The sequence below is a fragment of the Microtus ochrogaster genome, linkage group LG5, assembly GCF_000317375.1.
Source record: "Microtus ochrogaster isolate Prairie Vole_2 linkage group LG5, MicOch1.0, whole genome shotgun sequence".
Lineage (NCBI taxonomy): Eukaryota > Metazoa > Chordata > Mammalia > Rodentia > Cricetidae > Microtus > Microtus ochrogaster.
In genome coordinates, this window is record NC_022031.1 from 40,943,083 (window position 1) to 40,958,749 (window position 15,667).

General features: G+C 51.8%; 1 protein-coding gene across 1 annotated transcript; it reads right to left on the reverse strand.

Moving 5' to 3' along the window:
• Positions 1-579: 579 nt before the first annotated feature.
• Igfbpl1 (insulin like growth factor binding protein like 1) lies at positions 580-15,667 on the reverse strand. Its single transcript, XM_005362130.3, has 5 exons — positions 15,231-15,667; positions 6,590-6,699; positions 5,793-5,909; positions 2,357-2,514; positions 580-890 (listed from the first exon to the last, which is right to left on the reverse strand). Exons 1-4 carry the CDS (start codon positions 15,664-15,666, stop codon positions 2,365-2,367), a joined length of 813 nt encoding a protein of 270 aa, XP_005362187.1. The 5' UTR covers position 15,667; the 3' UTR covers positions 580-890; positions 2,357-2,364.

Here is a 15,667-nt window from a genome sequence, read left to right on the forward strand (position 1 = left end):
AGAGAGAGAGAGAGAGAGAGAGAGAGAGAGAGAGAAGTCCCCTAGAACCTGCAGACCAGAGAGCAGATATTCTTTTTTCTTTTCCTCCTTAAGTGGGGCTTCTGCCTGGGTGAGGACAAATGCACTGTACTACAGTGTGACCCTGCCACCTACAGATGCCACCCAGTTTCCTTTCTTCAGAGTGCCAAGCAGAAGTCAGGTGTCTGCTGTCCGTCTGCTGGGAGAATACTGGTTTAACAAGTGTGCAGCTTGCTCAAGCAGCTCCTGAGTCTGGCAGAGGGTCCTACCTACAGCTAAATCCTCACAACGGGGAGAAGGAGAAGCAGAAGAGCCACCCAAGTGGTCCATGCCAGGAATGAAGTGACAACTTTGAAAAGAATGCCCGGGCCCTACTCCCTAGGGCCACGTTACTCAAGGAGGGTGGGGCCACAGGGAGCTCGAGGAGCATTCAGGCCAAAGCTGTGGTCACAGGTGGAAACCACAACCCAGAGGAGGGAAAACACCCACCCCAGTCACCTCGGACAGGGCAAGGGACCCCCTTCCCTTCATGACAGTCACAGACACCAAGTCACGAGTCGGTCAGCACATGCCTTGTTTTGAGCCCTTTAGAATTACAAACACACAGTGTGCGACCCATCCTGGGGCAGAAAGAGTTAAAAAAAGAATTGTTCTAGAACAATTCATCCCCAAAATATAAAAAAGCTACATGCATGTGTCTCCCCAGGGTCTGCCCTGCTAAAAACTACATCTGCGTAAGAATCTAGTGTGCGTTCCTTTCTTAAAAAACATACAAAAAGCAGTCATCGACAGGCGACTCCCCGGATTTTCACAGAGTAAAATGATCCACTCCTTGATGTCGCCATCGTGTTGTGACCGGTGTCTCCAGAAGCCTGGGAAGGAAGGGGGGGGGGCGTTAGAGGCAGAAGCTTGCTCTGTTGTAATGATCTGTGTGTTACATGCAAGGTGGAGGACGTGATGCTGGGGTCCAAAGCCCTCCTCACTGAGGGATGCAGCCAGGGCTGATGGTGTGCGGGGCAGTCCTGGAGCAGTGAGAATATTTAAGACCAAAGGTCAGATATTCCAGGGAAGCAGACTCCAGCTTATAGGCAAGGACGTCTCAAGCCCCAAGAAGCCCAGAGATGGCTGTACAGTGGTTGGAAGCATTTCATTCCAGGAGACACACAACCAAGAGCTGGCCAATAGTGCCTGCCTGCTGTAGAGGGAGCTCAAGATGCGGATATAAACCACGTTATTATAAACAATATAAAACAACACATATCCTCATATGTATCATGTGTAATAGGAAACTTGAGTACTAGGAATACAACTTGTAAGATCTGATTTCCCAGCCTTGCTGAAGTCCTGTGGGTTTACACTTCCATGTTTTTCTCTCTGTGTTCCTAGGACCTCCGATGGCCTACAGATACCTGTCCTTCAACCCCAGCACCACCTCCTCAGTGACATCTTTCCTTCAATCTCCCCAGTGTAAAGACTCTCCTGTCTCATGCCCATGGCACTCCCTAAATGGTGGTGATGGTTGTCATTTCTACACACACACACAGAACTGACAGAAGGCAGTCCAGCGAAAGCAGACAAAAGGAGCAAGGGGTTAGAACCACAGCAAAATTCTGCTTTTAAGAATGTCCATCCCATGCCGGGCGGTGGTGGCGCATGCCTTTAATCCCAGCACTCGGGAGGCAGAGGCAGGTGGATCTCTGTGAGTTTGAGACCAGCCTGGTCTACAAGAGTTAATACCAGGATAGGCTCCAAAGCTACAGAGAAACCCCGTCTCGAAAAACCAAAAAATAAAAAAAAAAAAAAAAAAAAAAATGTCCATCCCAGATGGCTCGGCAGCTATGAGCAGTGGCTGCTCTTGCAGGAGACCTGGATTCAGGTCCCAGCACCCACATGGCAGCTTACAACCATCTGTAACTTCAGTTCCAGGGGACCCAATGCCCTCTTGTGGTCTTCACAGTATTAGACCTCGCTGGTCAGTCTTGACAGTGTTATCTGTTCATGATGGCAACTTCCCTACCTGTAAGAGGATCAGGCTGCCCTTTGGCTCTGGTGAGTGGTATGTGTGAGGGTGTGAGTGTGCGTGTGAGTGTGCGTGTGTGTGTGTGTGTCCCACTTCATCCACCTAGCACAGTTGTGTGACTTGTCATGGCCAATGATCCATCCGCAAATATGACATCACTTTGGAGCAGAAACTCGAATGTGACTACGTACTGGGCTCCTGCTCATCTGTCTGCCATAAGGGTGGACACGACCCGCCCTGAGGCTGCTGCTCCAACCTGGTTTTCATTGAGTCTCTCACGCTCCTGGGAGGGGGACAGAAATGACGAGGGCTGTGTACCGTGTTCCTCACAGGAGGTCAGCTGGAACTGGGGAGTGGAGGCTTCTGTATCTGCTCAAATCAAGGACTGTCACGGTGCCGTGGGACTGGGCCTCGCCAATCGCGTTGGTCGCGTGACAGTGGTAGACTCCCTCATCTTCCTTCCTCAGAGGGTTGATCTAGGAATACAACAGACAGGTTTATATGACTGCGCATGGCCCACATCACACTCAAGACTGACGGCCTTATTCAGCGCTCTTTCTCTTCAGGCAAGCCTCTCACACTCACTGTGTGGCTGAGGAGGATCCTGAACTCCTGATTTTCTGGTTTTCACTTCCAGTGTGCCAGAATGAGAAGCCTGTGCTACCACACGGGATTTCCACGGCGCTGGCAAACCACTGCCAGGCCTACTGAGTGCTAAGCAAGCCCCCCTCAACTGAGTCACGCCCCAGCCTGCACACAGTTCACAATGACAATGCTGCTCGGTTGTTGCTTTTCAGAATTGGACTCTGCCTCCTTAGGGACCCTCCTGAAGGGCCTGCTCCTTGCTGTGGCTCTTAGTTTTAGTGGCTTCTCTGTATTCCCAGCCTTTATTGTAAGCTGCCTGGCCTTTCACTAAAGGTGACAAGGGCTGACTTTGAGGGAAAATGCATAAATCTTAAGGACAAACATCTACCCACCAGAGAAGACTGCCAAGGGTTCTTTATGGGGCAGCCTTTACAAGAAACCATCAAGAGACCTTGTTCTCAACTTTTTCCACACATAAAAAAAAAAAAGAGAGAATACTTGATTGAAAGCTGTGTTGCCAGTCCCTCACCCAGAACTGGTGGAAGCCGGCAGACTTCCCCTGAGAGCTTGCTGGAGTTCACCACCACGTACACACCCACTCCTGTCTCTTTTGGCTTCTCCTGTAGCAACAGCCCTACCGACCACAAACCATAACATGGTACAGGCAGTCAGACACACAGTATCGTTGAACTCACACCAATGAGGGTGTCATGTATCAGTTTCCTCGGGGACTGAAACATTCCATCCCACAGGGAAACTCCTTAAACAGGAAGGTAGACAAGAGCATCAGGAAGTCCCTGAAACCGACTAGATTCACTAGGCTCCTCCCTGCCAGAGTAGGCAATGAAAGAGGAGAGTCCCCCTCAGAAGGAAAGAAGCTGAGCTGCAAAGGCCCTCAGACCAGACTGGCTGCCTGGAAGAAGCAGAAACCCACTGAGCTGCCTGGAAGAGGTTTAGACCAACTGAGCCACCTGGAAAGGACACTTTACATCCTCCTGAGCTGCCAGCAGGCTGTGCAGTGTGACCAGGTTCCCAGGTCTGTGAGGGTGGGCTTGGTGGTACAGCTGTTTTTGAGTCAGTTCCTATTAGTAACCCTAATAAAACTCATTGGTTCACTATTCACCAAATTGGACTTTGATGGTATCCGTACTTTAGTCTGTTATGGGAATCCCTATCTGGTGTGTGTGTGTGTGTGTGTGTGTGTGTGCGCGCGTGTGTGGTGTAGAATCTCCCCAGGAAAAGTTTTGTCACACAACACAGGGGAGAAGGGTAGGTGTTACTGATCTCATTTTATAGGAGACTCACAGGTATGCCAGAGGCTGTTAGGTCACAAGAAGCTAAGGCTAAGAAAGCAACAGTGACTGTCCAGCCTCAACCTTAGCTCCCGTTGGTGTGATTTTTCAAATAAATGACATTCCCTTATTTTAGCAAAAAATGTTCTGAGCCTGGTTAACAATGCCCTGCAGGGGCTCTGGTTCCCTCTCTACCTGTGGCCTTAGGCAGGTGCATTAGTTTCTCATGGTTGCTGTAACAAACAGTCCCAAGTTTAGCAGCTTGATACAACATAAATTTATCACCTTCAGTGTGGGTCCAGCATGCTCACATCAGGGTATGTTCAGCATCCCTAAACCTTGAGGGAACAGTGTGTTTTCTTGCCTTGGCCAGCTTCCAGGGGACACCAGCACAGTTATGGCACCCTCCTCCACCGTCAGTTCAGTAACAGTGGGAGCACCTCTCTCAGCCTGCCATACTTCTGCCTCCTTCTCCCTCATATAGACTCACCTTTAGACTAGACTGGCCTAGCGCTAATCCATTAAGTTTTTTAAGGCCCTAATGCTTGTGACTTACCTGCGAATCCCCCTGGGCAATCTCATCTTAAAGCCTTAAAGCCCCGCCCCTTGCCACACGGGACAGCCCATTCACAGCTAGGCACTGGGACATTTTAGGGGGTCACTGCAGCAGGTCATTTATTGTGGTGGTTGGAATGCAACTGCCCCCCATAAGCTCACAGGGAGTGGCACTATTAGGAAGTGTGGCTTTGTTGGAGTGGGTCATGGCCTTGCTGGAGGAAGCGTGTCACTGTGGGGGAGGGCTTTGAGGTTTCCTATGCTTAGGATACCACCCAGTGTCTCAGTCGACCTCCTGTTGCCTGCAAGATGGAGAATTCTCAGCTTTTCTCTACCACCAGGTCGGTCTACACGCTGCCATGATCCCCGCCATGATGATAATGGACTGAACCTCTGAACTCTAAGTGAGCCACCCCAATTAAATGGTTTCATTGATAAGAGTTGCCTTGGTCTAGGTGTCTCTTCACAGTACTAAAGACCCTAACTAAGATACTTACACTCTTGGGCGCTGTCTAACCTGCCCCGCCTACTGCAGTGGGACATAGACAGGGGCAAGGTGGATCTGGTGGCACACACCAGTTACTCTGTGGGCTGGAGCAATGGGTTCAAGAATTTGTGGTCAGCCTGGGCAACACAGTGAGACCTTGTCTCAAAATAACATTTTAAATGTTTAAAAATGACACTTATTTATTTTGTGTATATGCATATCTAGACACACGTGTATGGAGATCAGAGGACAGCTTGCAGAAGTCAGGTCTCTCTATCCTCCATGTGGGTGCTGGGGATTGGACTCAGGTCAAGCACCTATACCCCCCGCCCCCAAGCCATCTCATCAGCCTTCAAAATAAGAATTTGAAGTGAGGTCCTGGGTTCAATCCAAAGCAAAGCCAAAAGGAAAGAGTAGGGAATAGTTTTAAAAGTGTAACATGTCATGGGAAGACAGAGGGCCGTTTGCTGATAATATCTGAAGAGTTTCTGCACCCTAATAAACTTCTCTGCTGACGCAATAATTTGAATCAGACCAAATCAAACCGAATTAGAGAAGGCCCAGGTTTAATGGATACAAACGCTCCCAGATAGCTTTCGAGCCCCGCAGAGAAGAGCTGGGGAAGGAAAACCAGAAAATCACGTTTGTTCTCTGGGGGCGGGGACAGGTGGGGCAATTTAAATACCCTGTGGGAGTGGTCTTGAGCATCTCTGGGGAGGGGTCATTGTTTGGCTGGCTTTCTTGGAGAAGGAGTCTAGACTAAGGCAACTTCCAGGGGAGGGGCCTTGGGATGGAACATCCACCCGAACAATATCCAATAATCCGAAATACTCACCAAAATCCAGGATGTGGTCTCATGGTCAGAAGGGCCCCCACGCACCTGGACAGCTATATTGACATGGTCTCCCGGCAACTCCTCCAACTCCTCAGTGCCCTCAGGAGAACCCACAACCTATACGAGGCAGAGAAAGCATATACAGTTTAGAAAATAATTCTGAGCCAGGCTGACTACACCTGCAACCTCCCTGGACTCTATTGCAGAAATCAAAATGCCTGTCATTCTTAGGCAAACAACTCAGGCTTCCTTGATTAAATGTGTCTCTTCGGACAGCACCGCCTGCTGGACATTGAGGTTGCCAACTTTTCCAAAGGGTGGAGGAGGGTGGGAATAGCTGTGAATTTCACAGCCCTCATCGGGGCTGTTGGGGGAAGGGACCAACTAAAGTTGTGACTTTTGCCAATCTCTCAGAATCAACCGTCAGCATTCAGGACAGGATTGGGTCTCTGTTACCAATCAGGATGGGATTGGGTCTCTGTTACCAATCTGTTGTCTAAGGACCCAGCAGCTGAGAGTTCGTCAGCTAGCAGAGCTTTCGAGGCACTGAAGCTACCAAATGAACAAACGGCATGGGAAGGAATGCCACCCCTCCTTTGGAGAGAGCTCTGGGGTGGCAGCTTGGTGGCACAGGGCTGGAGTGTCTTTGTTAATCCTTCGGCCCACATATAAACACACCTAAGGGAAAACCGTTACCACCCACGGCTCCTTCTGTCTCTGGTCTTCTTCTCTCCCACGTAACACAACGCACGGGCACAAGCACACAGACAAGTGTAGACATGCTTGGAGAAAATTACCTTCTTCCAGGTGATGACGGGGGTGGGCACAGCCTTCACCTCACAGGAAAGGAACACTTGAGCCCCAGTGACATTGTGAACATCTCGAGGTGGCATGAGGACCACAGGAGCTGCGAGAGGACAAAGGAACAACGCTTTACCCTGGCAGGTCAGGAGCCCAACCCTGGGCTCTGAGGGCCCACAGGAAGCCCTTCGAGGAGGGAGTGGCGGCTCCTCGGAGGAAGTGTACCCCTAGGCCTAGGATCTGTAAGCCAGTCTAAAGGGGGAAAGTGAGGTCCAGATGTCCGGCGGTCAGTGGTAGAGTTTGGGTCTCAACATGCCCTCTCCCTGAGTTCCCCCAACACCTCAGCTACCATCTGCTTATTTACAACTGGCTATGTAGCTCTTAACACTGAGCTATCTCACCAGCTCCTAAGATTTAATTTTTTATTTTTTATTTATTTATTTTTTTTTTGTGGTTTTTCGAGACAGGGTTTCTCTGTGGCTTTGGAGCCTGTCCTGGAACTAGCTCTGTAAACCAGGCTGGTCTCGAACTCACAGAGATCCGCCTGCCTCTGCCTCCCGAGTGCAGGGATTAAAGGCATGTGCCACCATCGCCCGGCTTAAGATTTAATTCTTTAAGTGAAGATAAACAAACACATCCATTGCATTAGGGAACAACATTGCTCTTAGCTTCAATGATTTGGTAAAAATTACACATACACTGAAGAACTGTTTTAAAGTATATTTCTTGACGATTTATTATCCATAAATATTTGATGCTTTTCTGCTTGCTTACTTTATATACTCTGTACTCAGGGTCACATAGGGATTTCTCAGGTCTTACAAGGGAAGGCTTAAGAACCCTGAGGGTTAGGGGTGGTGTCAAGTCAAGTTACCAAGGGCAGAGAAACTTTTCTGCCTCTGTGTACAGGGGGCGCTCAGAGAAGAGAGACTTGGGTTTTGTTTCTTTAAGAGGACCTGAGAGCCTGCAACACAGGTTAGACCCTTAGCTCACCCTTCACACCTAGCTTCTTAACATACCAGGGATCTCTTCTGCTGGCGTCAAGTCTTATCCTGAGATACCTTGATGCTCTGACCTTCTCTGTGCTCAGGCCTTATTGCCCCTATTCTTCCTCAACTCCAACAGGGGGGGTTTCCTACCTGCAGGCCTCACCACACAATCAAGTCCTAAACAAGGGTTCTGTTCATATTTGACCAGCTGCATCCCAGCTGGCCTCGGAGGTCCAGGACTCTCTACCTAGTCTCACCCGTGTCGGACAGCAAGCCCAGCCATGAAGTCTGGCAAGGCCAAGGCCTGGCCATGGCAAGGCTGTCAGCTCTTGCCTCTTCTCTAGTGACTTGAGGAGACCCTTGCTTCCCTGGGCTGTGGCGTGAACCAGCCATGGAAGGAGAGAGCAATTACTGCCGTGGCCTGACATGCGAGGGAGAGCCAGGGGCGGAGGTGGCAGAAAGATCACTAGATGAAGAAAACACGGCATATGAAAGAGGAATGCCACTGTTCTGGAGTCAGGGAACCAAACGGTATGGCAGGGCCTCTGCCCACTGGGATGTGGCTACAATTAAATAAGAGAACAAAGGGAAAGGGACAAGGTGGGTCACGGTGAAGGATGCAGGGGTGGAAGGCCACAGAAAAGACTTACAGATGGCGTGGGCTGCCCTGTGGGTGCTAGGGATCAAACCGAGGTCCTCTGGCAGACCAGCCAGTGCTCTTAACTACCGAGCCAACATGGAAAGGAGGCTGGTATAGCCCCTCCAGACACAGTGAGGGCAGACCTTGTCAAGCCAGTGCCTGAGTATCTGCACACCCCTAGGGCTGGAGAGCTCACTGCCAACAGAGCCAGGCCTTGGAGGGCTCTCTGATCAAGTTCACCCTCATAGGAGCTGCTTCCTTCCTCTGTCCTCACCACCGATGATGCCAGCGCTGGAGTCCTTGGCACAGTGGCCCACGCCAGGCCACCTACCCTTGCGATCAGCCACGCTTTCAGTTCTGCCCGCACGACTGCTCTCCAAGGCCATGTCTAAACCCACAGCCAAGATTGCAGCCATAGCTCCAGTGAAGAGAGGCCCCAAACATCCAGTGTGCCCTGCGGTCACGGGGGCTGCCTGGCAGAAGCCCCATCTGCCACAACAAAGAGGGGCTAATTTATTCACATCCCCCTGCCAGCACCTCCTCACAGCCACACAGGCGCTTCCAACCACAAGCCTGTCCCCAAAGGGCCGTGGGACAGCCACCCGCCCGATTCCAGGGCCTTCAATAGGTTCCAGAGGGACGCTCCGTCAACGCGTCTCACTTCCCTTCAAGTCAAGTCATACATTTTAAATGAGACTTCATCACTCCCTTTCAGGCCTAAATGAATAAACCAGTAAATCACATTTCCTACGCGCCTCGAGAGTCCCCATTCCCTCTCTTTCAATAACTACAATTAAGAAGCACTGTCTAGGGAAAGCTGCCTTTGCCACCGCTTTCACGGCAGGAAACACCATTTCTTTTACAAAAGAGCCGCCCCCTCCCCCCCCACCCGCTTTCAGTGTTAAAGCGACCTTTCCCGATGCGTTTATTTATCTATAAATTCGCCTGCTGCACACAACTCATTCCGGTGCGCAGATCCCCGTCGGACTGATGCAGAGGGCTGGGAAGTCACCATTGGAAGCAGAGCAATTCTGTGGCCTTGTAAGATTTCCTCAGGCCCCTGCTGTCAGTCATCTTCTTTTAATTTGGATGTATCTGGCATTAAATTTGCGTTCTTAGCCGTAGCAGCTCTGCACAATCAATAACACTTGTGGTAATAGTACAGCTGTTCACGCCTTCCTATCCCGCAGTCCTATCGGATGCCAGAAGGGGGAGCTGCACAGGGCTAGCCCAACCTCCTTGGTGGGGGGTGTGATTCCTCTTTTTGGTTGTAGAGATCAAGCCCCACCTCAGAGCTGACACCTTCTTGCCTTTCCCCCCAGAGGACTCTACTGCATCCTCACACAAGCCCCGGAAGGTTGGTGTTTTACCTCCCATTTCACAGCCGGGAGCTCAGGCTTACAAAGGCGAAGAGCCTGGAGGAACAGGGGCTCAAATTCCATATAGTTCCATACGATCTTTGATACAGAGACAGCTGTTATTTTGGTGGGCTCCATCCTAGAAGAGGAGGGCAGCTCTTAAGAGATCGTGTCAAGGGGTCCCAGGCACAGTGTTTTGCTGGGAGGCCTCACAGCTAACAGGGTAGAATCGGAAAGTCACAAGCTGTGACAAGGCCAGGATACAGAGCCAACTCACCAGAGAGAATCCAGGCACCAGCTATACAGGGCACAGCCATGGGTTGAGGCACTACTGTGAAGTGCTCTGTGTAATTGGGAAGCTCATGAAGGGCTGGCTACCAGTGCTTCAGTGAGGACTGATGACACAGGTATTGAATGATGAACCAAAGTCTCAGGTTCCCAGATGGGTGGATAAGTGACCTCTAAAACTCATGTGTTGGAGGCTGAGATCTTAGTGTTACGGTGGTGGTGGTGGTGGGGGGTGTGTGTGTGGAGGTGATTGTGGGTGGTGGTGGGTTGCGGAGGTGTTGGTGTTGGTGTGATCAGGTGGTGATGGTGGTTGTGGGGCTGCCCATTCAAGAAGTGAAGCCCAGCAAGAGGTCTTGAGATCACCATAAGTACGATCTCAGAAGGGACTGTGGGATTCTGGCGCCTTCTCTCTTCTGCTTCCTGGCTTGGGAGGGGAGCAGTGCGCTCCACCACACACTCCTGCTGTGTTGTGCTGTTCTCGCCAGGGGCTAAGAGAGAAACGGGGCTGTGGATTCTGGACTGGAACCCCAGAACCAGGAGTCAAGACAGAGCCATTCTGTCATGGTCACTGGTGGTACTGAAATGTCAGCATGGACCACACTCTGTCATTTAGGCAGTGGGCCACTCTCCTCGAGAGTTCCGGGAATGGTTAGCTTTCCTTAGGTCCAGGTTCTCCGGGGCCAGTCGCTGGCCAGCCTTGCCAGCTGTCATGAAGTGCCCGTCTCAGGCATGATTTGGTCTCAACTATCCACACATCACCTCCCAGCAATGCCCACGAGGGACCGTCCATAACACGAGCAGGGCAGCTCTGGTCCGCACACTACTCAAGTGTGATAGCAGGTGCCAGTGACTCCCAGAGGCAGAAAGGACGGTATGGTGGGCAGGACTGAAGGAAACCCACTTAAAGTTCTGCCTATGCTGAGTGTTCAGTGCCGTGCTTCAGCCTCAGGTGGGGCTGCTGCGGAACAGACACAGGTGCCCATCCTCCATGGAACCTGAGTCAGGCCGTGGCTGCAAGACAGAGACATTATGGTGGAAGGGCAGAGTGGAAGAAAGCTGTCCATCGAATGGCTGCCAGGAAGCAGAGGAAGGGAGAGAGATGGTTCTTGGGACAAGATTTCCCCTAAGGCATGGATGCCCAGTTACTTCCTCTAGTTAGGCCCCGCCTCCTGAAGACTCCATCACTCCCAGGAGTGCCGCAGCTGGGGACTAAAGCTTTAATACACAAATCTTCCAGGAAAACTTCATATTTCAAGCCACGACATACCTGCTGCCTGCCCTCCACAGGCTGAGCTGAGGAACACTTGAGGGCCCATTGCAACTTTACACACGGTGTCATAAGGAGGGACCCAGAGACACAGTAGCCCATGCTACCCAGAACAGACCTTTCTTTTTGCTTGCAGCCCTCTACTGACCTCTGGTGACAGGTCCTATCACCACAGGCTATGACCCTCAACCCTGAGGGTCTTCAGAGCTCAGAGAAACTGCAATAATTCAACACCCTGCAGGCTGGAGCTGGACGGCAGCGATCTTCAAAGAGCCCAGGACATAACTTCTCACCTCCGGGATGTGAGTGTTGCCATTATCCCGGAAGGAGCAGCGTTTTCCTTCCTGTCTACCTTTGACTGGAATAAAGTGGCTCTTCTCCAGGCCAGTCCAGGCTTCTAAGAGGGTAAGTTCCATCTCTCTAACTCTTCCCAGCTCAGTACTTGCTTCCTTCTCAAGCTCCCAGCAGTCAGGAAATCCAGGCTGGCACAGCTCCATCCACCCCAGGGCTACAGCAGGTCACAGCCGCTCAGTTGTGTGTGGTCGGAGGAGGTAGGACCTCTGATAGGCAAAGCAGTGCCAGAGAGACTCAGCCACCTGGGAATCCAAGTGAGAGGCGGAGTGCGAACCCTTGTCTGCTCGGGAAGAGGACAACGCTGCCCCACCCCCTGGCACCCGGGAACCTAATGACAGCATCTGTGTCTGCGGTGTGGGCCTGCCCAGATGAAAGGACCTGCCTTGTTATTACTACATGTGGTGATCTGCCGCCCTACCCCTTCCATTAGATGAGTCCTTGGTGGCTGAAATGAAAGATCATCCTACATGCCGCAGAGATTCAAGTTAATGGTGTCATGGAAAGCAAGAATAGCCCGAGTCGTCCCCCAGGACCCTATCTGCTCGTATTAAGAGACACACGAGCAAAAAATTTAATGATCAACGTGCCAAACAGGCTTGATAATTTATGCTTATAATCACGGCTGGATGTGGAAGGAGCCCCTGCTTAATCCCACTGCCTGCGGCCTGTGATTCAAATCCCCTCCCTCGGCATTCATGAAAGGCTTTGGAACACGAGGCCCCTTCCTTTGTCCCTCTCACAAAGTGGCATTCACTGGTTACCTGGTAACACGTACCCCGGGCTTGTAAATGGAGGAGGAATTCCAACCAAGGTGAATTTTCTGAGATTCTGGGGCTCAAGCTCTCTCGGAGAAGCTGCTGGGGCCCAGAGCCCTACAGGCTGGAGATGGACGGCTGCAGTCTGCCAAGAGCCAGGCTGACAGACCTGGGGCCCTGACTCAGCTGGGGCCAGCCATTTAGCTTCAAGAAATGCCTTTTGGTGTGTCTCCATGTTCCCTTTTATTAAGGCAGTGGTTCTCAACCTGTCTGTCGAGACCTGTTGGAGGTCAAATAACCCTTTCATAGGGGTCACCTAAGACCATCGGACAACACAGATATTTACATTACGATTCATAACAGTAGCAAAATTACAGTTATGAAGTAGCAATGAAAATAATTTTATGGTTGGGGAGTCACCACAACATGAGGAACTGTATTAAAAGGTCGCAGCATTAGGAAGGTTGAGGATCACTGCATTAAGGGATTAGGTTAAGACCTCCCTGCTCTCTCCAGTGACTGCAAAAATCAAGGACAGCAATGCATGCAAAAACAATGTCTAACAATAAAAAAGTCACACATAGGCCTTCAATGTACAGGGCTCAAAGGATGCTCTCAATATTAGGCAGTGGGCAATTCTGAGCAAAGGCTTCTGGGAAGGGCAGCATCTAGACCCGAATACCGTTTGCCGCCACTGTCCGGCGGAGGCATCACTGGTCTCCACTGGGAAGGGGCTAATCAATATGTATGAACCCTCACTCCATTAAAGTGGAAGTACCTGGGTGCTGATGGCGTCTGGGAGGAGCTGAGCAGGAGTGACTGTCACCAATACTGAAGTAAAACTGTCTGTTTCCTTTCAAACGGGGTCCCCTGGGGCTTTGTTAAAAGTGCTCCTGCTGTGTCTCTTGAATTAAAGATGGCTCGAGGGCAGGCCAGAATGAGGTATAGCCGGAGTGAGGAAACAGCTCCCTGTACGGGAACCCACGCCTCCCTGAGAGCTTGTGAAGACAGAGGTGACAGGTAGAGGGCAATCAGGTCCGTCAGGCCCGAGGTGGGTGACACAAACCCTGGTGGAAAGGACAGCTGAGCCCAGGAGTGCCAAAGTCTGCCACTAATGAGGTGCTGGAAATTGGCTTCTGAATTGCTCCCTTTGGCTCCGAGGGCCTCTTTATTCTCCAGGCTGGAGCCCAGGGCGGGCCTCGGAGCCCATAGATCAGAGCTGAGGGGCTGGCACATTTACTTGTCATTTGGTAATTTTCAGTGAATTAGGGGTGTGGGTTTTCCATCTGCCATCTGTCTGTACTCCGGTAACCATAGCAACCACCATCTGCCTGACTTAATATTATCAAGTCCACTCCTGAAAGAGTGCTGGACAAGGGGTTGGGACCTGGGAGGTGGCAGCCTTTCGTGGACATCTTGGACTAGTTCCCTGCGTCTTGGGTCTCTGGGTCTCCTCTGCGTAAAGGCGCCTTTGCACTATGTGCCTTGAGGGGGTCTTTCTCCTAAGAACAGAATGCCGCTCCAGGGAAAAATTACCCAAGCCCATCACCACTGGGAAGCTCTGGGCAGGGGGGCCTGGTCAGCATTTTTTCTGTGTCCTGTGTGTACCATTAGTGTTACCTGTCTCAGACAAAGGGAACTGCCTGGGAGCCAACTGCTGAGGTGGCAGATTGCAGCCGGTGACAGAACTCCAGGAAGGGAAGATGGGACTGTGTTGGTGTCTAGGGCAGATACAAGCATTCCAAACAGAGAGGGAATAACAATGCCTCCCCTGGGGCCCTTGTGACTGGACAGGGAAATGACCAGGCTCAGTGTCACTAGGGGAGCCAGGAACTATCCAGGAGTACCCCCACCCCCCAGTCAGCACTGTCCCCCAATGGAGCATGGACTAGGGAAGAGGCATGGTGACTTTTCTGTGTAACCCAGCCTGCTGCAGCCCTCACGGGATAGCACATGTCATATTTCCCCAGATAGTGGACTTCCTGCCCTGTCTCCATCAGTCCACCAGAATCCTGGATCTGAGCACATTTCCATGGAGTGTTTGAAGGGAGAAGAGAGTAACACAATACAAAGCACTGTTTAAGGCCTGGAGAAAGGGCACCAGGTGTTTTTCTTAAAGCACTAACTTTGGCATTTGGTTTGGACTTTTCTCCTAGCTCAGGCCAGAAAACTCGAGAAGCCAGAAGAAGTACAGCCTGCATGATAGCATCCTGGTGACCAGCCAACCATCACACTTACCACACTTATCGTTCAGACATACTCTGAAAACTCCTGGCCATGTCAAACCCACACACAGGCAAAACAGGCTAGTTTTTCCTGGACACGGACACTGATTTTTTTTTTTTTTAAATTACCCAAGACAGTAATCAGTTAGGCCACCAGGGAGGTGTGCAGTGTGGTGCTGAGCTTTGAAGTCCCTGGCAACCCAGAGCTTTCTGTTCATTTAAGTGTCTTAAAACAAGACACTGCACATCACTTGCACTCCAGACTGGGCCAGCCGCTACGGTCCTGTTCTCAGAGCTCAAGTTTCCGAAGGACTCATCTGACAGAAGCTCCCAGGGCCTTGGTTAATCTGGGTCTTACTGGATGCCCAGTATCCTGGTCTCTGTCTTGATGACTCTTCAATCCTATGTGGAACTCCTGCTGTCCGGGACCGTTCGCCTTCCCTTCCTCTGTATTCAAGCAACCCACTTGACCCAGGACCCACTCCAATCCCATTTTCAAATAATTGCGATAGCAGGCTCTTAAGCATCCACACTCCTGCTTGCTCTAGGGCTGGAATCTCCATGAAGTGTGGAAGGCAGCAGGCAGGGTGTTAGATTTCGCCCCATTCTTCCCCAACATGCGAAATACTGCTCCTGGAGGGGAGAGTGGGGCCCAGGTGGTGTCCACTTCTATGAAAAAAAATTCTTTGTCCTACACCTTAGAGCATTGGGATCCCGCTTTTCCCATTTGCCTGAGTCTTTTGGGGTCAAACCCCACTCACCGAACTCGCAGGGGCCATCGCGTGCCTTGTGCAGGTGGCCAGGGTGCACGCGGGGTGCGTGCCGGGCGCGCAGTCGTAGCGCGCAGATGCTGGAGTAGGAGCGGCCGTCGGAGCCACACACCGTGCCGCGCTGCGCGCACACGCAGAGTCCCGTGCCCTCGGGCGCCGTCTCTGCGGCGCGACTCGCACATACCAGGCCGGGACCACAGCGTGCGCCCACCCGTCCCCCACAGCTCGCGCCCTCGGAGCCCAGGCAGCGCGCACAGCAGCCGCACTCGTCTCGCGCGGCGATCCAGGGCGCTGGGCAGGGCGAGGGCTCGGGGCAGCGATCCAGCCGGCACGGGCCGCACTCGGGGTGTCGTCTGCCCGCGTCGCGGAGCCCCAGGCTCCTGGTCAGCGACGGCAGCAACAGGAGCAGCAGCGGCAGACGCCTCATG

Coding starts and splice junctions, on each gene's coding strand:
- Igfbpl1 (XM_005362130.3), bottom strand. CDS start 15,666: ATGAGGCGTCTGCCGCTGCTGCTCCTGTTGCTGCCGTCGCTGACCAGG. Junction 6,700..15,230: donor CGATGGCCCCTGCGAGTTCG/GTGAGTGGGGTT, acceptor GTCCTCTCGCAG/CTCCTGTGGTCCTCATGCCA. Junction 5,910..6,589: donor CCGTCATCACCTGGAAGAAG/GTAATTTTCTCC, acceptor TGCCTCGTATAG/GTTGTGGGTTCTCCTGAGGG.